This window comes from Vulpes lagopus, chromosome 3 (genome assembly GCF_018345385.1).
Source record: "Vulpes lagopus strain Blue_001 chromosome 3, ASM1834538v1, whole genome shotgun sequence".
Classification (NCBI taxonomy): Eukaryota; Metazoa; Chordata; class Mammalia; order Carnivora; family Canidae; genus Vulpes; species Vulpes lagopus.
The window spans coordinates 85,978,453-86,005,267 of record NC_054826.1 but is presented as its reverse complement, the minus strand read 5'-3'; the positions used below and the strand labels follow the sequence as shown (position 1 = coordinate 86,005,267).

At 36.5% G+C, this 26,815-nt stretch overlaps 1 protein-coding gene across 7 annotated transcripts in view; it reads right to left on the bottom strand.

The window, feature by feature from the left end:
- Window positions 1-26,815, bottom strand: part of RYR2 (ryanodine receptor 2) — a 726,974-nt gene that overhangs the window by 376,103 nt on the left and 324,056 nt on the right. For all 7 annotated transcript variants that reach the window (XM_041747478.1, XM_041747480.1, XM_041747481.1 and 4 more), the window contains 2 exons: window positions 8,024-8,098; window positions 2,382-2,538 (listed from right to left, as the gene is read on the bottom strand). In XM_041747478.1, the coding sequence (XP_041603412.1) occupies window positions 2,382-2,538; window positions 8,024-8,098 (232 nt within the window). The remainder of the gene's footprint in view (window positions 1-2,381; window positions 2,539-8,023; window positions 8,099-26,815) is intronic.

The window sequence follows — 26,815 nt, the reverse complement described above, 5'->3', positions numbered from 1 at the left end:
TCATTCTTTTTTGTGCCTGAATTTCTTCTCATCTGATATTAAATATGACACCCTTCTTTGTTCTTGTTTGTATTTTCCTGGTATTCCTTTAGCCATCTTTTAATGTACAAACTTTCCAAATAAAATTGTTTTGGAGGTGTCTCTTAATGTCAGTATAACTTATACTTCATGATCCACTATGAAATTTTTATTTTAAATTGTGATGTTAGCCCATTTTTATATATTGATAAGACAAACACACTGGCCTCCACTCTGTCATATTTTAGGTTTTCTGTTTTTAAATTTATCTGTTTTCTAGTTGTTTGCTATGTGGCCTATTATCTCTGTTGATTGTGGGTTTCTGTGGCTGTGTGTGTCTATGATTCTTGTTGCCTTGTCCTCTTTCTACTGGGATGAATTATGCAGGATGACAATGGTAGTATTTTCTTGTTTTTTTTTTTTCTCACCAAATGCCCTCTCTTCTATCACCTTATTTTAATAAATTTCATTGTACTCTACTGTTTGCCTTTTTAAAATATCTTAGAGCTCTTTTACCTGATTTTTCAGTTTTAAAAAGCATTACTGAGGCACCTGAGTCGCTCAGTCAGTTAAGCGTCTGCCTTTGGCTCAGGTCATGATCCTGGGGTCCTGGGATCGAGCCCCACATCCTGGCTCCCTATTCATTGGGGAGTTTGATTCTCCCTCTCCTTCTGCCCCTTCCCCCTGGCTCCTGCATGCACTCCCACTCTAGCTTGCTCCTTCTCTCTCTCCCTCTATGTCTCTCTCTCAAATAAATAAACAAAATCTTAAAAAAAATTACTTGCCTTCTGTTTCATGGGAGGCAATCAGAACACTTACTCACCTTACACTTTTTCCCTTTTGCCTCTAATTCCTGCTGGATTTTGTCTTTGTAAATGCTATAGCTTGGAAAACTTTCCCAATGTCTTTCATTGTGATATGCCTGTTCAGGTTCTTTTACTTCTCTGGGATTTTATTTTGTTAAATTATATTTTGCTAGAGTGCCAAGCGTTTCCTTCAGTTTTTCTACTTTTCCTGCCCCAAAGCTGTATGACGTTTTAACAGGTACCATCGTTTTTACCCAAAAAGGACTTCTACCACCAGATAACTAATTCCTCTTTACTGAACTGATTTTTTTCCCTTTTTTGGACTGAGGTGTTATCAGTGGATATACTAGCAAACTCCCACTCTTCTGCTTAGTTAGGCTTGAGAAAGAAGCCAATCAACATTCATTCACAATGAGACCAACTGTGCTTTCCAACTACAGAGACAAAGAGCAACTATCCACCAGGGGTCCATACAGCATTCAGAGCCCCTCTGTGGGTACATGCAACAAATATACGCCTGTGAGCCCTATCTGAGATAGTCCACTGGGGTTTACCAGCTTTGACTCTATTTTCACCATACAGAATAGGGATCGACATGGCTGCTTCTTCTGGAGATTTCTGGGGAACTCAAGAGTCCAGAGCATATTCCCCCACCCTGTACACTACAAATTAGGAGAATGGCACTAGGGATGTGTACTCAGTCTAATGTCTTCTCACAGTTACTTCTGATCTCACCCAACCTTGCTGCTAGCTATAATAGGGGCATCAGGTTTTGCATCTCTGTGATAAAAGCTAATCAGTAATCTGGACCCATTCCTATCATTACGCTCAAGTTTCACATTCTTCATTAAACGAAGGACATAAATATATAATTATAATAATAATGCATACAATAGATGCTTGGCATCTGTCAACTCAACATGTGATTTTCAACCATTCCAGAGACACCTCATTGTTCAGGACATTTGTTATTTTGCTGATGCATGAGTAGGAATCCATATTGCATTGTGGGTTGTCTAGGGACCAGTCATGAAGCACTGAGGGGGACCAGCTGTGCTGGAGTATTGGCATTCCAACTTGACTTTGATGCACATGTATTTTTTCCTATTCTATTCATCATTTGGTTCAGAGGGATTCTCACTAGAGATCTAAGGAGTTTTCTTAGAGGTTCCCCCCCTGCCCTGCCTACAAATGATTCAAAAGAAGAAAGGTCGCCATATAAGACAGGATGTGTAAATGTGCCTTTGAGGTTCTGACATTCTTTACCATCATAATGTTATAGGATAGCAGCATGAGCTTTGTGCCAACTATGCTTGTCAAAGCCTAAGTAAACAGAAACAAGCTAGATGAATGTGTTATATGTAAACAACCAAAGAACTATAACTCAGGTGAGACACCTGGGCAGGTTTTAGTGGTTTAGGAAATGACTATTATTGGAAAGGAATGGATGGAAGAAAAACCAGAAATTTAGAAATAGATGTAAATTTAGAAATAAATGTAAAGAAATGTGGTTGGGACATACTTGCAGGTACTTCAACATGATATTTTCTGTCTTACCTTGGAAGATCGGAAGGTAAATGCTGTTGATTTTACATCTGCGTTTTCTTTGTCCATGAGTAGAAGGCTTTTGTCTTCCATGAGACTCAAGTATTTTCCTGTTGTGACATGGCGTAGTCGGAAAGGCTGGCCCCATCTTATGTGGCTTCCACTCCACCTAACAAACATAGTTAAGACTTGATCCAATAGCATCCACAATCATAGGAGAAAAAGCAATTAAAAGGTATGTGTTGGGAAAGTGAACTTTGCCTAACATATATTGTCTTATTCAACATTCCTCAAAACCTTGTGATGTTGGGGGTATGAATTTGACTCCACAAATAACAAAATGATTAGCCAGAATGATTAAGTAATGGTCAATGCTACACAACTAATAGTAAATGGAAGCATAATTTAACTCAAATAGTTTGACTTTAAAATATAATGCCATCTGTACTATATACTACCCCATGCAAAGATGACTAAGGACTTGTGGTCCAAGTTAACACTGAATCACTCACTAGTCACAGACAAAGAAATTGTAAGTTGAAAGAATACTTTAGAATTTACTAGTTAAAAACTTTTGTTGGGATTTGCGGGCTTGAAAATTAGTGGTAATTCAGTCAATGCCTAATTGTAACTAACAGGAACTCACACATATAAATTACAGTATATATATGTACTCAAAATCTGTTCCTATGCATTGAAAGTTAATCATGTGAAATAACCGTATCATTAAAAACTGATCAACAAAAAAGACAAACCAAGAAAATAAGAATTCTAAAAAGGTCAAGAGAGAAAAAAAAAGAAACACTAAAATGCAATTAAACAGAACATACAAACTAAGGTTGCAGGAAAAAAAGATAAAAAGCAAAGTTATGATCATTAAAATCTGCTTTGTAAAATGACTTTCAGACAGGGTAGAAAAAAATCAACACACACACCATCCTTGTTTCAGACAGCACTGTGTTTACTGAAAGTTATATGTATCTGATCCTTGTACTCACTACAGTAAGGAAGAAAAACAAGGCTCTGATATGTACAACTTTCAGTGAATGTGGTGATGCGCAAAACCAGGACAGCCTCTTATCACTGATAAAAAATACAGTGAAAATAAAATAATTTTTTAAAGAACTAAAAATAAATGAATGAAAAAGTTTGATCATGCATATAAATGCAAAAGGAACAAGTCCTGGTAAAGATGATATTTAAAAAGTAGAACTTAAGGCAAAGAGCAGAAAGGGGATACAGTTAGGTATTTTATAAGGAGAAAAAACATACTCTAAAAGGAATGTATGTCATGAAGCTCCACATGTCATTGGCAAAAAGAAAATGACACCAAAGGAAGATAATTACAGTGAAACAGTACAACAGAAATAATTACAGTGGAAGCTTTTATCATTGTGTAATGAATAAACAGACAAAAAATGAAGATATGGAGAATTTTAACATGATTTTATCAATTAATAAACTTGTTTTAATACAAGGTCATTCATAAGGCCATCAAAAAAAAATGTAGGGTCTTTTGTATTCTACAAATTGAGAATACTTTCTTCAAATTCATCAATCTTTATAAATTGTAAGTCAATTTTATGCTTATTTCCTAACTTGAATTTTTCAATTAGAAAATTAGCAGGGAAAATTAACAGTAGAATGATACTGGGATAAGACCATTATTACATGGATTTGTTTATGAAGGTAATTAATTTGCACAAGTCCTTCAACTGAAACAATAACCATGTACCAATAAACCCTTCTAATAACACAGTATTGTCAAAAATGAAATTAAAATGTGTTTACCAACAATAGAATATTAAATTATTTCTAGTCTGGTAAGTGAACAACCTTTGTTTATCCCCCTCTTATAAAATAAGTATATTCTTTGCACATGCCATGAAAAACAATTATTTTTAATACTCCCATTATTTGAAGAACCATCTAAATGTTTTTCCTAGGTAATGACTTATCTTAATCATCATATAAAACAACTTCATTTCAAAATAGTTTGAAATTTTGACCAAGTAATATTTTGTACCAGATTCTGGTAGGTATTCTGGATACCATGTACAAATTTACTTAATAGGGAACATACTTACAAACACTCTTTTCAAGTCACCAAGAGGATTATGTAAGAAATGGAATGAATTTGGCCATTTATCAGCAAAACACTGTAAAGTCTAAGCATATTTCCTTTAGCATACAGTCATCCAAATTAGCTGGCCTCTAATGCCCATGGACAAGCCCAGGAGAATCAAAGGGCAGCAAATATTTAGTAAAATAAAAACAGTAACATAGTAATGCAAAGCAGTTTCCTATGGTAACACAGCAAAACCTGTTCCCTATGTATTATGTATATTCATTTACAATGACCTCAAAGGAACAAGAAGTATTTGGTCACTCTTCGTGATACCTTTGATTTTGTTGTAACATGTAAGAAAGTGGAATTTACATAATGCATATATTTTTTAAAGATTTTTATTTACTTATTCATGAGAGAGAGAGAGAGAGAGAGAGAGGCAGAGACACAGGCAGAGGGAGAAGCAGGCTCCATGCAGGAAGCCTGAGGTGGGACTCGATCCCAGGTCTCCAGGATCCTGCCCTGGGCTGAAGGTGGTGCTAAACCGCTGAGCCACCCGGGCTGCCCCGTAATGCATATGTTTAATTGCAATGATCATTCCTACTACAGAAACCAACATATATTGCATTTAAATGTTCTTACAGCTTTACTTTGGGGTAAAATATGAGTGTGTTTCCTACTATATTGAACCCTCAAAATTAAAACTTACCTTATTAAAATGCTCATGATACTGAATATTTTTAACATTAATTTTACTTGTAGGAGAATGCAAAAGAAAATACATAATTACTAAGCTGCGTAAATTATAACAAATATATAGTTTTGAGACCTGGTTGGAGGAAAAAACATCCCAAATGTTATAATATAGATATTGACCTTCAGGTATAAAATTCTGTTATAAACATAAGCAGAATCATTGACTATCGTTTCCTAAGTATAAAGAAAAAAATGAGTACTTACATGGCCAAGGCATATAATAAGCCATGTGAACTAAATGCAAGCTAATTTGTACATTTACAATGAATTCAAAATAGTTCAAAAATTCAACAGAACCTGAAAAAACACTTAACATAATTACATTCATTACAAGTAAACTTCCAACTTTCCTACCATCGACAGGAAGATGAAATGGTATAAATCAAAGGCACCAAATCCAACCAAAGCATCTCTCATCTTTAAATAGCTGAAAAACTACCTGTTCCACCTGCTGCTGTTCAGTGTCCTTTGCTGTCATGGGGATTCCAGGCAGTCAGTGGAGCCACAAACACTGTGGCCCTGACAGGCACCCTCTCACCTCTGGCTGACCAGGAGATCAGGCTCTTTCTGGATTCTCAGTTATCTACTATAAAGTTAAAACAGACCCCACACTTCCCATTTCAAACTTCAAACACTAGGCAACAGTAGTTGAAAAGCATCAAGACTGCATAATAGAAGGATGTGCAGAACAATCTAAATTTATGTCATTACAGTTCATCAAAAACAGCATTGACAATAAAAAAAACTCTGTCTGGTTTACAAGAGTTCTCATCCTTCTTTTTTTTTTTTTAACCTACAAAATGAGACAGATTTAGGACCTTGTTTGTTCAAAACAACTAAACCAACTAACCCATTTCTTTAAGCACATAATAACAAAAGGGAGGCATATCAATAAATTTGAAAACACATCTGGAGTCTGTTTTATAATGGCAACAACACCTATCTAAACTTCACTTTTATTGACTCATTTTGCTAATTAGCTTGTCATTTTCATAAAACACACGGTAAAGGAAATTCAAATATATATTTAAAACCCCTTTCCCTGAATTTTCTGAATAATTTATGAAACACATAAAAGTTCTAAGCTCTCCTCCCTTTGTTTTATAAGGCCACCACTTCTTTTTCCATCTTATTAAGAAATATATTTCTAGGGATCCCTGGGTGGCGCAGCGGTTTGGCGCTTGTCTTTGGCCCAGGGCGCGATCCTGGAGACCCGGGATCGAATCCCACATCAGGCTCCCGGTGCATGGAGCCTGCTTCTCCCTCTGCCTGTGTCTCTGCCTCTCTCTCTCTCTGTGACTATCATAAATAAATAAAAATTAAAAAAAAAAAAAAAAAAAAAAAAAAGAAATATATTTCTAATAAAATTTTACTTTTAAGTTCAATGTTTACCAGAGTTTTAATATTTAGGTGGATTTTATCAACTATGAGCTATATAGAAGAATTTATTATCAGTTAATTAATAATTAATGGAGTTAATATAGAAGAACTTTTTTAAGTTACAGACATTATCATTGGAAATACAAAAAATAATTTATATATATCTTTTTGTTGCAGAGGCATATGCTAGAGTAACAAAGTCTTTCAATCATAAAAAAATATGATTTGGGATAAAAAATTCTGTCATGGGAAAGTAACACATATGATGATGATGAGAAACAGTATATAATTTCTACTATTCAAGAAGACTAAGTGCAAGTATTTTAAATAAACAAAGATGGGTATTAAATCATAGCAGTAATTAGAGACAATAAGATACTTTTAAAAGAGTGGTATTTCATTTTAAAATATCACTACTTCTAATACACCATAAGTTACATTTTATGCATCTATTAAAACTGGTAATAAAAAAGCTTGATAATGAAAAATGCATTGGGATATATAAGCAAAAATAGCTAAAGACCATTAAACTATTTTAATCATCATTAGATAAGCATTAATCTCAAAAAATTAGGTCTACAAAGATAGCCGCTCTATACTAAGATAGTTCCCTACATCCATTCATGGAAGCTATAACCTTAAATCAATCATTTCCTAAAAGTTTAATGTAATTGGGAACAAACGCACTGGAAACTTATTGCTTTTTAGGCAAAGGAATGAACCTTCCCATAATCAAAAAAAAAAACTGGGGAATATTTTAATTCTATTTAAAAATAGTTCAAAATTACACCTTGATCGCCAATATTGCATTTATTACAGGAATTAAAAGTCAACATCTGAACAACTTCTGAAGACACCAAAAAGAAAAAAGAAAGAATACAAATACATATATTTGTTTGTTTCTGTAATGAACAAATGCACAGTAACTTCATATTGCAATCCAGATTCCTTACTTGGCTACCAAGATATTTGTAAATAAAGGTAGTGACTGCCAGTAAGGACCCTTGTAATCTCGTTCATGCTCAAGTTTCTTGTTTTATATGTGCCTTTAGAAGGTTAAATCCAGACACTGTCAGACCTGAAATGTGTAACAGGCTTGCAAACCATTTTTCCTGTTTCCAAACCTTATATCACTCTGTCTTAGGAGCACCTTCTGCCAGGAGATGCACAGACAGGGTTGAGAGGATGTTACCAAAATAAATCAAACTAAAGACAAGAGCAGATAATATAGAATCACTGCATACTTCCTGGTGAATTTAGCCTAAGAAAGCAAATTAAAGGTAGGCAGAAGGGCAAGAGGACAGACAAACTCTCCACCACTTTCTCAGTGTCTCATTTGCTTCTTTGCTGTAGTTGTTAGTGTGAGCTTTCATGGAAAAGCGTAAGTCCTCAGCATTGGAAGTATCTAGTACACTTGAAGCACATGGCTGCATTTACAAGTTCTACTTACGCAACTCTTAGTGTCTCTAGCCTCCACAGGGAACGTGCATGAACAGATACAGCACCACCTTCATAGTGAACAGTTCTGGTTAAAAAGGAAAAAAAAAAAAGCCCAATATTAACACGTGTCAGTCTTGAACTCAATTATCACAAGCTAATGAAAAGAAATAAGCAAGTGGAAAGCCTATGGATAAAGTTATACTTTTTGGCATGAGACAGTATAGCTGGAAATAAAAATAACAGAAATAAGTGTAACAGTGACCACTGTAAATTTTCCCTGAATAAACACTTAATTTAAACATATTCATTAATCATTTTCTTCCTCTACTCCCATTAATTTCCTCTCCCTCTTCCCTGCTCACATCTTCCCCTGTCTGACTCTGCCTCCATCTCTCCCCACCAGTGAATACCTTCACTTATCTAACTTAGGTGCATAAAAATACTCAGCTATGCGCTTACATATACTTTAATATCTGATTATCACAACATATAATTGATTATTAAACCATATAATTATTTGTGGTTCTAAATTCTATTGTAGATATATTAAACATTGTAAAGAAATGTAAGAACATACTAATTTCAATGTTTTATTACAACACTTTGCAAAATGACAAAGATAGAAAAGTATTAAGATCACCAAAAATATGATCATCAACAAAGAAAGTGACACACACAATGACTCTGAATAAGTATCACATATACCCAACTTCCAGAGCTCACATAATAATTTGTTAATATAGTAGAAGTAATGCTATATACATTATCCAAATTGAACTCCGTACCAACCCGTTGAGACAATTGAAAGGAAGCCATTGCTTATGCATGCTCTCTGTTTCTTCCCTGAGACTCAGTCTCTGTCTCTACTGGATCTCTTTCATCATTCAAACACACATAACCCTATCCTGTCTCAAATTACACCATATTCTCCTCTCCTGGTCACCCCCATTATGTGCCTGATAATCACCCTCTCACTTCACTGTGCATTCCAATCTTGCTTTCAGACTCACTTCTCCAATGAAACAGATTTGCTAAGACCACCAAATGATATTCATGGTCCCAAATCCAACAGACTGTTGTTGATTTGTTTTTGTTTTGTTTTTTAAGATTTTATTTATTTATTCATGAGAGACAGACAGAGAGAGAAAGGCAGAAACACAGGCAGAGGGAGAAACAGGCTCCATGCAGGGAGCCCGATGTGGGATTCGATCCCTGGTCTCCAGGATCAGGACCTGGGCTGAAGGTGGCACTAAATCGCTGAGCCACCCAGGCTGCCGTGTTGATTTGTTTTTTAGAGTTTTTTTTACACTGTGGAAAAATCTACTGTCTTGATAGTTTTTCAAACACCATTCTGACCTGCTTTTCCTATCATGTACTTAGATATTCCATCCTATTGTTATTATGGAAATTTTTAAAAATACACGAAAGTAAAAAATTATTATAATAAATCCCCATATACCTAGCACACAGTGTCAGCAATGATCAACACAAGGCCAATTTTGTTTTACCTATAACTTCTAGCTACCCCTCCACATACAACTACAAAAAACTCCTATATATATATATATATATATATATGTGTGTGTGTGTGTGTGTGTGTGATATATATATATCATATATATATATATATACACACACACACATATTATATACACATACACATAAAATTCATCTTTATGAAATCTCCACTCTGTTCAAATTTTCCCAAAAATGTTTTTCTGTTGCTCTTTCAAATCCAGATCCAAACAAGATGCACAAAAACAGTTAAGTATCTTAAATGTCTTTTAAGAACCATTCTTCTTTTTTCCTTGTTGGCATTATTTCTTGATAAAAAATCTGTATTGTTTGTCTGGAGTTTCTACATTCTGGATTTTTCTGATGACATTCTCACAATGTTTTTTAACATGTACCCCTAAAATTGTAGTTAGATTTCTAGATCCAGTGTTTTATACTCCTTACTATGTCACATCTGGAGGTAATAGTGACTACTTATTGATCTTTCTATATTAAAATTAATTGGTAGGGTCACAATCACCTTGATCCATCCTTTATAAAAGTTTTAGGTGTACCAATGAACAATGTCATAGCAGTGGTTTTCAATCATGGCTACAGATATAATTATGTGGATAGGTTTTTAAAATGTGATGCCATGCCCTCACCAATGACCAATTAAACTAAATCTGGAGTCAGGATTTTTATTTAGAGATTTTCTTGGGCAGCTCCAGTGGCCCAGCGGTTTAGTGCCACCTTCAGCCCAGAGTGTGATCCTGGGGACCCGAGATCAAGTTCCATATCAGGCTCCATGCATGGATCCTGCTTCTCCCTCTGCCTGTGTCTCTGCCCCTCTCTCTCTCTCTCTCTCTCTCTCTTTCTGTGTCTGTCATGAATAAATAAAATCTTAAAAAAAAATAAAAAATAAAGATTTTCTTTATGTACTTGACAGAGAGAGAGAGAGTGCAAGCAGGGAGAGTAGAAGGCAGAGGGAGAAGCAGGCTCCCCACTGAGCAGGGAGCCTGATTGTGGGGCTTGATCCCTGGACCCTGAAATCATGACCTGAGCAAAGGCAGACACTTAACTGACTGAGCCAACCAGGTGCCCCTGGAATCAGGATTTTTAAAAGCTCTCCAACTGGTGGTAGTGAGAAAGTAATGTCTGAAAATCATAGTTCAGATCAGTTTCTAAACAACAGCACTATTGATATTTTGGGCCAGATAATTCTTTGCTGTGGGTGGCTGTCCAGTGCACTATACGGTGTTCACTGATCCCTGCCCCCTACCAACCAAATGCCAGCAGCAGCTGTCTCCTCTATCCCCCACCCCGCTTGTCATAACCAAAAATGTTCCCAGATGTTACCAAATATCTTCTGGGGGACAAAACCACCCCCACTGTTGAGCCACTGGAATAGGTTAGTGGCTCTAAATCTTTAGTGAATATCAGAATTATCTTGCAGGCTTTTTAAAATAAATATTTCAGGGCATCCCCTGCCCCTAAGTTCCCAATTCAGTAGATGTAGGGCAAGGTGCAAGAATTTGTATTCCTACTAAGTTCCATGACCTTGGCGCAGCTGGTCCATATTCTGAGAACCACTGGATTAGAATCATTAGTTTACTAGGGCAGTGATTCTTAGCCTTGGTTGTATATTAGAATCACGTGGAAAGCTTTAAAAACCTCAAAGCACAGATAATTTTCAGGCAAATTAAATCAGAATCTGGCTATATACTTAAAAATAACAAATGACAAAATATAGAGGTATGTGTGTATACATATATAGACAGACACACAAAGAGACAGATTTTTAAATCAGTCTGACCTTTAAAAAAAGATCTTGTATGTAGCCATAAAGAAAATTTTTTCAGATTTTTTTTAAACTAAAGCTCTTTACTCACCATATTTTCTAATTATAACCAATTACACTAGGAAAATAAATACTAAAAATATTTTTATAATTTACCAACCTGGAGAACTCAGAAGCTCTTGTAAATAATTCATGGGTCAAAGAGGAAATAGGAATTACATCCTATCTAGTATGCAATGAGGATAAGAACACTTCATAAAAAAGTCTAGGATTCACAGGCAAACTTTGAAAAATTTAGGCCTGCAATCCTTTAATTATTAAAGAAGTAATGAAAACAAAATTCAAGAGCTGTCTGAACAGATTAAACAGAGAACAAATCAACAGAAAATTAAAAGAAGGGATTCTAAGACATATTATTAAGTATGAGACTACAAATGATATACATTTTCTGTACAATAAACCTACTGCATATACATATGTATAATGCAGAAATATTCTCTGTATGAACATAGAGAAAGCTGCTGAATAATGAATACCAAGCTAGTAATACCAATTACATAATAAAGGTTATGCAGGAGCTAAGCTTAAGAATTAAATGGACTCTAAGATACAAATAGCATGAATAATGTTTATATACAATTGTATATATTATACATAATAAAGTATATGAAGAATTATATTTCAAATGTTTTATTCTTTCATTACTTTTCCTTTATTAATTGAATTTAACAATGATATTTTATTATTTGTATAATTATAAATCTAATGATATTTTAAGTTAAAGGGAAATTAATATTTACAACACAAATATAAAGTCAAAAGGAAAGTTGGATCCACCTTCCTACCTGAAATACTTTTAGGTCTAACTGATTGGCTTCCTGAATATTTATCTTCTGAAAGGACTTCCTGCCTTTAATTATTTCTTTAAATGTTTCATTGGCAGCATAGAAAATCTGATGACTTACAATTCTTCGTTGCCAACCTGGGAAATCTTTGTTATATACAGAGTCTCCCCGTGTAAGTACATGGCATGTCATTGGTTGTCCAATCAATCAATTATTCATAAGTTATTTCGACTGAAAACTGGCCTCCCAGTATCAAGATCTTAATATAATAAAAATCAGTCCATCATAAATCACATAAGGACATTTAAAATTATTTAGAAATTGGTCTACCTGGACAGATACACCCTTTCTTGGAAGGAAACATCCCTTTTCCCTGCAATGTGTCTTAAGTATCCAATCAGAATCCAGGAAAACAATTGTTTCAAAGACCCACAACTTTACCAAATTGATATTAGAGACCATATTTAAACTCATACAACTAAATGATCATAATCATAGCAAATGCTTTATCAATAGGAAGATCAGAGAGAAAGATTCTCTAAGAAAGTGAGCAGACCCAGAGCAACAGCACCTTTGTTGTTCAGCATCCCGGGAGATTTCAATGCAAACAGTGGCAATGATATCAAAATTTAAGGGAAGGTCAACTGGATGTGAAACACAGGGTATTTGCAGCTCTCTGTTCACTGAAACATTATTTTTGTAGTGAACCACAACAATGTTAACACTAATAAGAAAAAAAGATGTGTTAAGAGAACTGGCCATTGATATCATTCGTAACAGATTTTTTTTTCAAAGACTCTTCCACCTCATAAATCAGAAAATTCAAAGTCACTATAATTTCACTGACTACGAATTTTTTAAATACACACACCTAATAACCAATCATGTGTGCCTTATTCAATAATACTCTGAAAAATTCCAGGCTTCCAGCTGTAAGTTATGCCTACATAACACATTATCTCCCTATATGATACGCTTCATTAAGGAGCTCCTATTTCAGGTTGATGACATAAAGTTGCCTGAAGAGGCTCTTTCAGGTTATTCTTCTAATAAGTATAAATTCTTCCTATTATGTCATCAATTCCACTTCTTGTAAGTATTCTGTTGTCCACTGAAGTAAAAGTAATGAGCTATTTCTGCATTTTCAGCTTATAAAATATAATTTAAGACTAATCTCAATTGTCCAACAACTTATTTCTCAGTAAAGAGCGGTCACTTTGACAGCCAGGATAGGTCATCTTCAGAATTTGAGGCCCAGAAAAAGCTAACATTAGCATAATAATAAAAGCACAGTCCTTAGGAGCTCTTCACAGCATGACATTTTGGCATATATTGGTATATATTTATAAGAATTTTATAAGATACACAATTCCAATTAATGGATTTTCACACAGAACCATAAGACACAATTAATAAAAGATTCAATGCCCTTCAATAAAGAGAGCCCTTCACCTAGCAAGGAAACTACTTTTTTTTCACTTTGTGAGTGCTGACACAGAGTACCTTCCTTGGTGAATAATCATAATTATTTGCTCCCACCTATGACAAGGCATTGAGATGTGGACATATCACTCTCATGCTTGTGACTAGCTTTCTGAAGATGTCATTTCTTTGTATAAACTTGTGCAAAGTCAATGAATTCCTCCGTGCCTCATTTCTTGCACAAAATGAAACTAATGGTCATTGGATGACTGTGAGGAAGAAAGGGAAGATAGAACTCATGGAGACCTCTCAGAAGAGTCCTTACACAGCAAATGGAGCTCCGAGGGTGTGGAGGAGGAGGATGGTGCCATATTCAATCTTTCCAAGTATGGAGTTAAAGACTCAATACTGCTTGTTCAATTGAACTGATGATAGTATCATATACTCATTTATACGCAAACGTATAGTAAGTCCTAAATTTTAAAATTGCTCAGGACAACATGAAAAGGAAATAAAGCCATAATTCAGACAACCTCCTTTTTAGATTCTTCTACTATACAAGTTGTGTGATTCTACCATTCAACTTCAGCAGTGATCTACATACTCCTTTTGCTTCCGTTAGTTCTATGTATCAAATAAAATTATTCATTTGATATCTTTGTGGTCTCAAAATTCACATACAAATCAATATGACTTTTTTTGGCATCTGATACTAGAGAAAACTCAAGCTCTGAAAAGATTATACGCATTATATGTATAAAAAAATACTTTTTTTTTCCCTAGCCACCTGCTCTCTCTTGCAAAGGTCTAATCCTGAAGGCACATTCACTTGGGCTGTCAGCACAGGACTGCCACATGTCTTTGGGACTGCTGGTTGGAACTGATGGCCCATCCAAGACTTTCACAGCCACCATGAAAAGGAGTTCTAGGACAGCGCCTGGAAAACTCTTCTAATGAAGAGCTAGACAGTAAACACTTTAGACTGAATGGGCCATATGTTTTTTGTTTCATACTACCTAACTCTGAAAGCATGTTAATGGACAATATGTAAAAAAATGTGCATGTCTATGTTCCAATAAAACTTAATTTGGAAGAATAGTCAGGGGGCTGGATTTGGCCCACACACCACAGTTTGCAAAGCCTGGTCTAAAATATCCTGGTCACATTATTGGTAATTTGAATCTCAGAGAAAACCAGCTAGATGAAATCTGAGGTCTGAAGTTTTTTATAAGTATATTAGGGTTCTTCAGAGAATCAATAAGATATAGACATTTCTTTTTTTTAAGATTTTATTTATTTGAGAGAGCAAGCAAGCACACAAGTGGGGGAAAGGGGCAAAGAGAGAAGCAGAATCCCCACTGAGCAGGGAGCCCAACACAGGGCTCAATCCCAGGACCCTGGGATCATGACCTGAGCTGAAGGCAGATGCTTAAACAACTGAGTCACACAGGCTCCCCACAGATAACTCTTAACATATATAGGGCTTATATATAACATGCATGATAAAAAGAAGAATGATAAAATAACCATTAATTATTAAAATAATAAACATTATAAAATATTATAAATATACAAAGTCCATAGACCTGAGAACCAGGAGAGCCAATGGTGTAGTTCTAGTCCAAAGAGTTCCAGTCCGAAGAGTGACAGGTTCAAGGGCCAAGAAGACCTGAAATTTCAGTTTTCTGCTTTACTCAGTCTAGCAATTTAAATACTAAAGTCATCAAAAAAAAAAAAAAATCACCCTGACAGAAACACCCAGAGTAAGTCTTATCAAATACCTGGGCACTCTGTTGCCCTGTGAAGCGGATACATAAAATTAAACATCACAATAATTAATTGAGAGAAAATTCATTTTTTCTACCTTGAATCATATTTCTAAGTCTGGAAATAGCAGCTACATTGTGATTGATTCTTCTTCTTCTTCCTAGGATAACTACAGATAAGTTCAATGTTTCATAACACTTGGCTCATCCCCAAACACTTAAGTCTGATCAGTGAAGTATGAGCAATATATCTGAATTACAAAAAAAGAATAATTAGAGCATTTTCAATATCTCCTTGTTTCTTTTCTTTTGTTATCCTCATTCCTAAAGTGACATCACCCAGGAATTGTTAGTTTTCTACCATTGTGTAATAACTTACCACTGACTTCTTAGTTGCAAACAATACCCATGTATCATGCAATAGCCTTTAGGTTGGAAGTCTGGGTATGGCATAGGTGGGTTTCCTTCTTAGGGTCTCACAGGCTGAAATCAAAATGTTGGTTGGGACTGTGTTCTTGGGTGGAGCTCAGGGTATTCTCTTAGGCTCACTGGTGGTTGACAGAGGTCAGTTGCTTCAGCTGTATGGTTCCTGTTTTCTTGCCAGCTGTCAGGTGGGGATCTCTTTCAACAACAAAAGATTGCCCTCAGATCCTGGCCCCATGGACTGCTCCATAGACCGTCTCACAATATAGTGGCTTACTCCTTCGAGGCTGGCAGGACAACCTTTTTCACACTTTGAGTCTTCAGCAAGCTCAGTGCCTTTCATTACAGGCTCACTTCATTAGGTCAGGCCCACTGAGGAAAATCTCCCTTTTGATTAACTCAAGGTCAGCAGACTGGGAAACTTAATTACATTTGCAACATCTTTCCAGCTTTGTTATATAATGTTATGTAATCATGGGTGCAAAATCCACCACACTCATAGCCTCACCACACACAAAAAGGAGAGGATTATGTAGAGCATATACAGCAGGGGGCAGAAATCTTGGGAGGGCCACAGCACTTCAATCTTCCGCTCTCCCTGCAAGGGAGCCTGATGTGGGACTCAATCCCAGGTCCCTGGGATCACAACCTGAGCCAATGGCAGATGCTTAACCACTGAGCTACCCATGTGCTCCCCTACATAGTTTTTAAAAACCAAGATTTACAACTGCCATCATAATCATTTTACTTTAACAGTCTTTACAAGTTTTCTCATATTTACCTTCTTTCTGCTCTCGTCTACCCTTTCTGTATCTACAAAATTATATTGGAGATAATTTTCTTCTACTTGAAGAACCCTCTAATATTTCCTTTGCTGTGGGTTTGCTGGTAATAAATTTCCTCAGCTTTGTCTTTTAAAAGCTGTCATTTCAGTAGGTAAAATGGTCATCAGGTTGGCACTTATTTTCTTTAAGCACTTTTAAATTTCTATCTTATGTCTCCAGTTGTTTCTCAGATAAAGTGCGCTGTAAATCTTACTATTGTCACTTTAAAGGTACTATGCCTTTTTTTCTTTGTTTTTAAGTGCTTTATTTCATGCTTAGTTTTCAGTAGTTTTACTCTCATGGTCCTAAGTCTTCTTTCTTTTTATCTGTCTTCCTTAGCTAACAGTCCTTCTTAAATCTGTGTTAATATACCTAGTCCATTGTGCAGAATCCTTAAGCAGTTGTATTAAATATTACCTGTGTCCTATATATTTGCAAGCTTTCTTGTTCTTGCTCTCTCTCCTTCTCACCTTCCCTGCTGCCCTCGTCCCTTCATCTTTTTATTTTGGGACTCCTATATGTATGATAGAATATTCAATTCCCATGTATTTCCTTATTCTCTCTTCTCTATTTCCCAATCTTTTAACCATTAATGTTTCATTCTGAATTCACCTGATCTGATTCTCAGCTCACTAATTCTTTTCAGCTGCTTCTAAGCTGATGTTAAATCTGTTGAGTTTCTAATATGTTATTTTAATCTTGTGTTTCAGTTTTGGAATGCCTATATGATCCTTTTTTATAGCTTTCAATTCTCTACCAAATTCCATCTTCTCTTTTAACTCTGAGATCATAATAATAAATGTTTTAAAGTTCTATTATGATAAATCTATTATCTGTGTATCCATGACCTGTGTGCCTTCTTCTATGGTGTGTGTTTCCTCTTCCTCCTTGTTTAACTAGTATTGTATATGCCTGTGTTGTATAACAAACCAATTGGCTGACCAATGTCCCTGGTTCCTGGGAAGGAGACTCTAAACACTCGTAAGTTCCCAAGTGAAAGAAGTGGCTTTGTTATTCTGGAGCCCCCTAGATCACAACTCAAATTAGGTGAATGAGTTCACTCATGGCAGCCCTAGATAGCTTCAACACGTGGGTTGGCCATGCTGGAAAGACCAATGAGATGACTAGAAGTTTGCAAGCATGATGCAGCCTGACCTCAGGGAGTAACAGATGCTGGAGACTGAGTTCAAACATGCAGTCGAATATTTAATCAATCACTCTTACATAATAAAACCCCAATAAAAACACCGTGGAACCAAAGCCCAACAGAGTTCCCTAAATGGTGGACACAACAATTTAAGATGCCCTGATCCACAGGGAGAGGGCAAAGAAACTCTGCATTCAGGCTCTCCCAGAACTCACCTATCCACCTCTTCATCTGGCTGGTCTAATTTGTATGCTTTATAACAAAACTAGAATCATAATTAGAGCATTGTCCTGAGTTCCTGGATCTAAAGAGATTAGGAGAACCCCCAAATAAGTAATCAGTTGGTTAGAAGCACAGATGGTCTAAGGATCCCACTCCCAATTTGTATCTTGAATCTGAGATAAGGGCAGTTTTGTAGAGAACGAAGCCCATAACTTGTACAATCTGTTAACTCTAGGTAGGTAGTTCCAGAATTTCACTGCAGTATACTGGTTGGGGTTGAAATAAAAGAGTTCAATTAATTCTACTAGATATTGTATATATAAAATTATAGAGATCATTTGAATTCTATGTCTTATTTTCTCCCAAAAGATATACCTTTTTGCTTCTGGCAGATATGGTGGTATAGGTCATAGTAATCTCACAACATCTTAACCCAATAGCAACTCATATTATTTAAGGCTAGGTTTGAATACTTATAAGGGCTAGTCTATTTCTGGTTCAAGGGTAGAGCTCCTGAAACTATACCTGTACTTCCAAAAGTGCCTCTCCTCTCGGGGATCCTGTATTAGCTTTGATCCTCTTTCACTCTGATTCTTCCAACATTTACAGAAGTTTTTTATGTTGATGCTGTTCAGCTGATCAATGTTTTTTTCTAATGAAGACATGTCTTTAATGTCAAGTTTTAAAACTCAATTATCTCAAAGACGTTCGTTTTTCCTATTTTTTCTGAAAGTTTTATAGTTTTGTGTTTTATATTTCTGTCCATGATCCATTGGAGTTAGTTTTTGTACTAAGTGTGAGGTTTGGGTCAAAGTTCTTTTTTCTTTTATTTTTTTAAATTTTTTATTTTTTGCCTATGGACATCCACTTGTTCTGCCTAAATGTCTTTTAAGTTGAAAAATCCCTTCTTTTCTTCTTTTTCTATCTGAGACAATCTTTCTCTCTCCCATCTAAGACACTAACCCGAAGAACCTCCTTGAATTTAGTCTTTAGGGAATAAAAGTGCCTTGCACAAAACAAGTTTTCTGTGAAGTCACAAACCTCCCCTTCAGGGGGAAAAAAGCAACAGACACCACTAACTGCTTAGGTGGGGGAAAATAACAGGGGAAATTCAGTGAAAAAACCTGCATAAACATCATAAAAATTATCCCAAAGGCACAAACATCCATGTTGATCAGTCTGTGAATTTTCTAGGAATATGTAACATGCATCAGATTGTCAGATACCCACAACTGCCCAATTCTTTTTCTGAAAATCATTGTTATCCACGGCTCAAATTTGTGCTACAAAAGAAGAGGGATTCTTCCCTGTGAAGTGATCTGAAGTCAAGATGTTTCCAATAGAGAAGGCTCTGTGCTAAAGATGTGAAACTTACAGGCCCCAAAGTCATTTCTTACTCAGGTTGGTGTGCTGATTCAGTAAGATATCTTTTCTTCCCCTCCCCAAAGTACAAACAGACTACAATCTTTCAGGAGTCACCAAAATAATGTAAGGGGGGACCTCAGTCTCTGCCAAGTAAGCCAGAGTGGTGGTCAATGCAGGCATTCCACTGCTCTCCATAAAAAACCTACAGTAAAGTGTATGACTTCTTTTTCCTCCATTTATTTCTTTCGCATATATAAAAGACTAAGAATATGTGTGCAGAATCCCGTATACATGTCACTATGTAAAAGGTGTATGAAAATAAAGGATGTGGTCCTGGCTGAAATTGAATAGATAATCAACAGAAGAGACTGATCACCAATTAAGATAAGAAATGGCAGTTTGTGACTAGTGCTATTATTTGTATGAGGCAGTTAAAGACAGTCCCACCACCAACATGGCCCTAATAAAATCAAATTTAGCTGTGTTAATGTGTCACCATACCCTAGATACTGAAGCTTCACCTATGAATACTCTGGAAAATAATAGGTTTACAGAAAAAAAACCCACAAACAATTTCTATTTACAGTTGATACTGAATTCAAACCAATCAGTGGAAAGAGAAGCTTATTTTATTAACTTATATAGGCAAACCAATTTATTGCTTCAAAATCAAGAATTGACAAAGATCCGGGGATCCCTGGGTGGCTCAGGGGTTTAGCGCCTGCCTTTGGCCCGGGGCGTGATCCTGGAGTCTGGGGATTGAGTACCACATCGGGCTCCCCACATGGAGCCTGCTTCTCCCTCCTCCTGTGTCTCTGCCTCTCGCTCTCTGTGAGTGTCTATCTCTATAATAAATAAATAAGTCTTAATAAATAAATAAATAAATAAATAAATAAATAAATAAATAAAAAAATAAAAAACAATTGACAAAGATCCCTTGCTTGCTCATCTTCCTCACATGGTATAATGGTAAGAGATATTTTCTATGACTTAATTTTTTAAAAGATTGTGATTGGCCTCACTCAGATTACCATTTGCTTCCTCCTAAATCTAGTATAGAGATCTTACTAGACTGTGAGTTCCTTAAAGACAGGGGCTGGTTCTCATTCATTATGCACAGCACACACCAAAATACCTATATGATACAAGGGCCTCAGTAAGAATTAAAGGTACTGAGTTGAAGTGATTGAAAAGTAGGCCCAGGATTAAGAGGTTATTTCATAGTGAAATTTTGAGTTTACACATTTCTCACAGAATATGTACTTCTGCAACAGTCTTCTCTGTACCTATGAGGGTGTTTGGCTGAACAGTTGAGCTATAGGCAGGTGCTAAAGCAAACTGTCAGGAGTGTCTTCATAGCAACAGTGAAATCAAGAATATATGCCTACCCAGCATTGCAAGAAGCATTACATATTCAGTCGGGAGCTGAGTCTGTGATGATATTTCTATTCAAATTGCTGTACAAGAGAAAACAGGTATATTCTGAGATGATATATCTGAATAAATGTAAATGAATCACTGTGGATTAAAAACAATATCCTTCTATTCCAAATCATTATTAAAGAGAATCATGTAAACAGGACTACAGCAGACAAGCAGTAAAATACATGTTGCTATGTTTACCTTTCACTCCACCCAGCATAGAACCACAAACGCATTTGGAAATTAAAAAGAAAAGGAAACTTTTCTTTCTTTTTTTTTTACCTGAAAGATACATGGGTAGTAAAAAATCGTCTTAAATTTTGTTGAGAGGGGCACCTGGATGGCTCAGTCAGTCAAGCTTCTGACTCTTGGTTTCTGCTCAGGTTATGATCTCAGGGTCCTGAGATGGAGCCCTGCATCAGGCTCTGTGCTCAGCGGGAAGTCTGTTTTTCCCTCTCCCTCTGCCCCTCCCCCTGCTCCTGCATGCTCTTGCTCTCTCTCATTCTCTCTTGAATAAATAAATAAATCTTAAAATATTTTTTTTAATTTCATTAAGAAAATAACAGGAGGATTTCTCTTTTTTAATGTTGATATATTTATTCTATTGTCTTTTAATTCACTCAACTTTAAGAATATTGAATATTTCACTTTTTTTTTTTTACTGAAATCCCATGGCTCTAATTCCTGTGAATATTTTTAATATCTGGCCTTCAAGGCCTGTGTTTTTTAATACAGTGAATTCCAGCCCAGTCTTTCTTGGAGAGAGTGGCTGTAGACCAATCAGGCTGCTTAATGGAGATAGGGTCAAATAAGGCACTGTGCTCTTTGCAATCAGCGGGGAGTTTAAATTTGGGAAAAATGTGAACTTCTCTCAAGGAAGAAGAGGCACAGCATAGAAAATAGCTCTCTAATATGTACTTACTCTTCCACCAAAACTGCTTAGCAAAGCCATCCTGCTCCCAGACCCAGGCTGCACAGGCAAATACAGGTCATGAAGGGAAAAAAGTGGAAGATAAGCCCCCATATGATAACTTTATCTCCTTGACTATGTAGGCAGATTTATAAGCTTCCTTCCAGGTAGTGACTGAGGGCATACAAATCCTGTAAGGATATTAGTCATCCAATTGTATATACAGACATAAGCCATGCATCTCTTTCTAAGCCAGACTGAGACACATTTAATTCATGGTATCAAACCCATCTCAAGCCTTATCAATTATTTACAACTAAACCTCATTAAATCATCATAATATCATAAAAGGGGCAAGGATACTGTCATGCATACATATGGCACAGCTTCTGCCTGCTGAGTCACATTCTGGAAAGTAGATGCAGCATTTATTTCCAGATATTGTCAGAAAAAATAACTTAATTGTCCTGCATTTGAAAGTAGCAAGACAGAGCAAGTATACACCAATAGTAATGCCTGATAAGTCAAAAACAGAACAACTTCTCTCTGCTGATCACCCCCTTTCTTTCCCTCTCTTTCTCCTCTTCATCCTTCTTCCCCTTCTCCCTCCCTCCCTCAAATACACACACACACAAACACAGACTATCTCCATTCCTTCATCTCCTTTATGTTTCTCCAAAGCCCTTATCATCACCATGTATATTACCTGTGGGTGTGTGTGTGTGTGCATTTATAAATACACTCATTTATGTTTTTGTTTTCCCATATCCCCACTAGAATGTAAACTCCTTGAGAAAGGAGACATTGTATCTTTTTACATATTACTATAACCCTAGTACCCAGAACATGATAGTCATTCCACAATTGTTACTCAATGAATAAAACTACCCATGGACTATGTAGTACAACCGGTTTTAACTACAAACGATGCTTTTAGGGGGTGCCTGGGTGGCTTAGTCAGTTAAGCATCCAACTCAATTTCAGCTCAGGTAATGATCTCAGGGTTGTGGGATCAAGCACTGTGTTGTACTCCACACTCAGAAGGGAGTCTGCTAGAGTTTCTCTCTCTCTCTCTCTCTCTCTCTCTCTCTCTCTGCCTCTGTCCCTCCTCTGTGCTCACTTGCACTCGTGGTCCCTCCTACCCAAATAAATAAATAAAATCTAAAAAAATACCATACAAATGATGCTTTTCAAAAAATATTTCCCTAATACTGGTGTCCAAGTCAAAGATATTAAATAATTCCTAACAATATTCCCCCAATTTTATCCATTTTAAAATGCAATAACTTTAAAATATGGCATACTTAATTCAGTTAGTGCATATTTAATTCATAACTGTGTGTACACATAAAGAAAATGCCTTTGCTGACATTTTATTACTCTCCACATAAAAATGGACAAAAGGAATATGATGTAATCCAGAGACAGAATCTAGGGCAGAAAATACTCCCTATATAAAATACGTCATGCTTGAAATGAAAATTGGTAATCAAATTTCAAGCCTCCAGAATGAAAGCTTATTTTTAGTCAATAATTAAAACACTATGTTGCATCTGACAAATCCCTGTTTCTCCTTAATATATTTTCTCACTATCTGAAGAGTCTGAGTAAGAATGAAGATAAGAAAAGACAATTTAAAGCTAATGCTCAAAGTATCTCTCCCTTTCACCCAAATGCTCACAACCTCTATATATTTATAGATTTTCACTGTTATTTACACAAGTTGCATGCCAGTGATCTTAGAACCACAGGTTTTCCCAGAAAAAAAAAAAATCTCAAGACATTTAAAATAAATCTATAGTGCTGCTGAATTTCATATGAAATGTCAGAACTCAATCCAAAATTCAAGATGAGCAAGAAGAGTGGCGAAAACTATGAATTTATTAAACTTGGGTAGGGCCTCATTCACCCATTTAATTCCACTTAACTGAATGGGACACCGTATGCTCTTCGTTCTAAGCGTTTTTATTAATAACTCTCATGAGAATGCTAAGTAATCACTTACACATACAAATCTAAATGTGAAGAGGAAATTAAAGATAACTCCATTGGTCTCTAGCAGTATAAAACCTCTAGCAGTATAAAACCCATCATCGAACCGCATCTTCAATTGCTACGATTATAGTTGAGTTAGCGGGAGGAGACATGGGCAGATGGACCAAGCCAATCAAGAACAGAGCATTTAGGACCAAAAATGTTCCTAACTTGCTTGGAAGTAGCTGTTACTGCTGGCCATCTCCCTATTCCCACTGCTTCTTTTTTATTTTTTTATTTTTTTTTTTATGATAGTCACACACAGAGAGAGAGAGAGAGAGAGAGAGAGAGGCAGAGACATAGGCAGATGGAGAAGCAGGCTCCATGCACCAGGAGCCCGATGTGGGATTCGATCCCGGGTCTCCAGGATCATGCCCTGGGCCAAAGGCAGGCACTAAACCGCTGGGCCACCCAGGGATCCCTCCACTGCTTCTTAAATCTGGTTTGACCTTAATCCTTTGACTTTTATAGCATGACACAATTAATGAGCATAAGGAGATCACAAGTATGGCCAAGAGCTGTAAAGTAAAAGAAATTTTTATGTATTTCCCTGGAAATTCTCCAGCTTTCAAGTTGGAGGTCCAAAGGTCAAATTATTTTTGCTTCTTTTATTTATTTATTTATTTTAATTAAAATCAAGATATAGGGATGCCTGGGTAGCTCAGTGGTTGAGTGTCTGCCTTTGGCTCAGGTCGTGATCCTGATTGGTCCTGGGACTGAGTCCCATGTTGAGTTCCCCATGGAGAGTCTGCTTCTCCCTCTGCCTGTGTTCTCTGCCTCTCTCTGTGTGTCTCTCATGAATAAATAAATAAAATCTTTTTTTTTTAAATCAAGGTATATATTCCCAGGTTATCATGATGTTTTCCTCCCTCAGTACAGATTCATATCCATTCATATCCATTAACTTCTGCTTTCAGGTTGAGATGTCCGTAGCCTCTTAAAGTCATCTAAGAAACTGAAATGACTCCAGGTTAAGAGTTGAAAGAGATACAGAAATTTCTGTATCATGATATTAAGGAGATCTGAAATAACAGAGGGCTCTGTGAATGTAAAATTTAGGAAATTATTTTTCTCATTACATGCAAATAAATGCCCAGTCTCACTATTTAATCAGGGCAAATTAACTCTCCTTTCTGGAGCAACACCTCAGGCTCCTGCTGCCTACTTCTGACTCATTTTCTCCCCTGAGTCAGGATCTGACATCTGTTAAAACCTAATTTTACCTGTGTCAATATTCTGTACAAAGAGCACAAACAGATGTGTTCTTACTGACATTACTCCCTAGAAAAAGCTGTGATATGCTGAACTGAATATATATTGAGATTAACACAGAAATTAACATTAAATCAAGGATGATATGAGAAAGAACAGACTTCAGCAGGTATGCAATGGGAAAGTGGGTCCAGAAGAAAATTAAAATACCTTTGAAATGGCCCCTAGTTTTCTCTGCAGTAACAACCAGCTGCCTACAGAATCAGTAGAAAAATCTGCTCTATAAATGCCATGTTCAAGGAAACATCTACTGAATGTACAGGTTCTCTCATGTCCAGGAGTGATGGAAAACTGTACTCATTGCCATTGAGCTCAGCTGAGGAAATATGGGGCCCATTTGACACTGAATATTCTCATCTGAGAATGAAAACATTCACCTATTAAAACAAAAACTATGCTCACCCATTTCTAGCTTCTGAACCTTGGCAAGAATCAGGAACACTTCCTCATCTAACACCTACTCCATTCAAGTCAAAGAAAAGAGATTTTCTTTTTTTCTTTTTTTAAGATTTTATTTATTTATTCGAGAGAGAGAGAGGCAGAGACACAGGCAGAGGGAGAAGCAGGCTCCATGCTGGGAGCCCACCACGGGACTGGATCCCAGGAATCCAGGATCAAGCCCTGGACCAAAGGCAGGCGCTAAACTGCTGAGCCACCCAGGGATCCCCAAGAGGATTTTCTTTTATCTAGTTTAGCCTCTTCTCCAAAGCCTATGCTCCATTAAGCTTTCATGCACGTACCTGGGGTCCCTGAAAATGTTTCCCAATCTGACTAAAGGCTGCTCTTCTGTCTAAATAATAATGACAGCGACAACAAAATCTGTTGATCTCTTAATATGCAATGAGTATTCTACATGCCTTTTCTTACTAAAAAGAAAGAAACAATCCCACAGAGCAGCAGCTAGTATTTAAGTTGCACTGTACAGAGGAGCCAAGCAATGGTTAAAGAAATTCAGTCACCTGCATGAGTCCTACAAAGAAGTGGCAGAGCTAAGCCCCAAATCCAGGGCTGCCTAGCTCCAGAGCCCATTTCCTGAACTATAACTCTCTCAATTGTCTATAGAAAGGATAGAAAGGCCCTGAGATCATTTAAGTGTTTCATGTAACAAATCAGGAAAGAAAGATCTCAAAGACTACACCAAGACCTGTTTTTGCTCCTATATCTATATAAACATATCACAGCATTTAACACATCTGTCCTCCAGTCCTGCTTTGGCTTCCATGACTCACTTCCCTGGTTCTCAACTTAACCATCAGGCTGACTCTTCTTCACCCATGCACATTTAAATGTCAGCACTCTCTGGGATTCCACCCTTGGCCTCCTCGCTCATTAGCCTATCTGAGGTTTTGCAGCCTTTTTAAAGCAATGCCCAAACCGATTAAACACATTCCCCTAATCCTAACTCCACTTTCCCTACTTCAGACCCTCATTCCTTCAACTATCCCCTGGGTGTTTGGGATTTACATCCAAGCCAAGCTTTGTCTGCGTAAAAGACAAAAATTTCAATTTCCTGCTGGGTGTCCCACAAACCCTCTGTATTCACCAGAGTCCAAACTTTAACTCAATCCTTAGTATGTAATAAGGATCCTACAACCCTAAGCACCATCTCTCTTCTCTATAGTCAGAAACACCAGGACAAAAAAATTTAAAAAAAATAAAAATTTAATAAAAATTTAAAAATTAAAAATAAATAATAAATACATAAATACATAAATACATAAATATAAAAGAAACACCAGGACACCCTGGATCAGATACATTCCTCACAGTCCATACTAGGTTCATTCCTAAACCAGTCAATCTGACCTAAAATGTCTCTGGTCCAGGTATTCTTCTCCATTCTAATGACCACTCT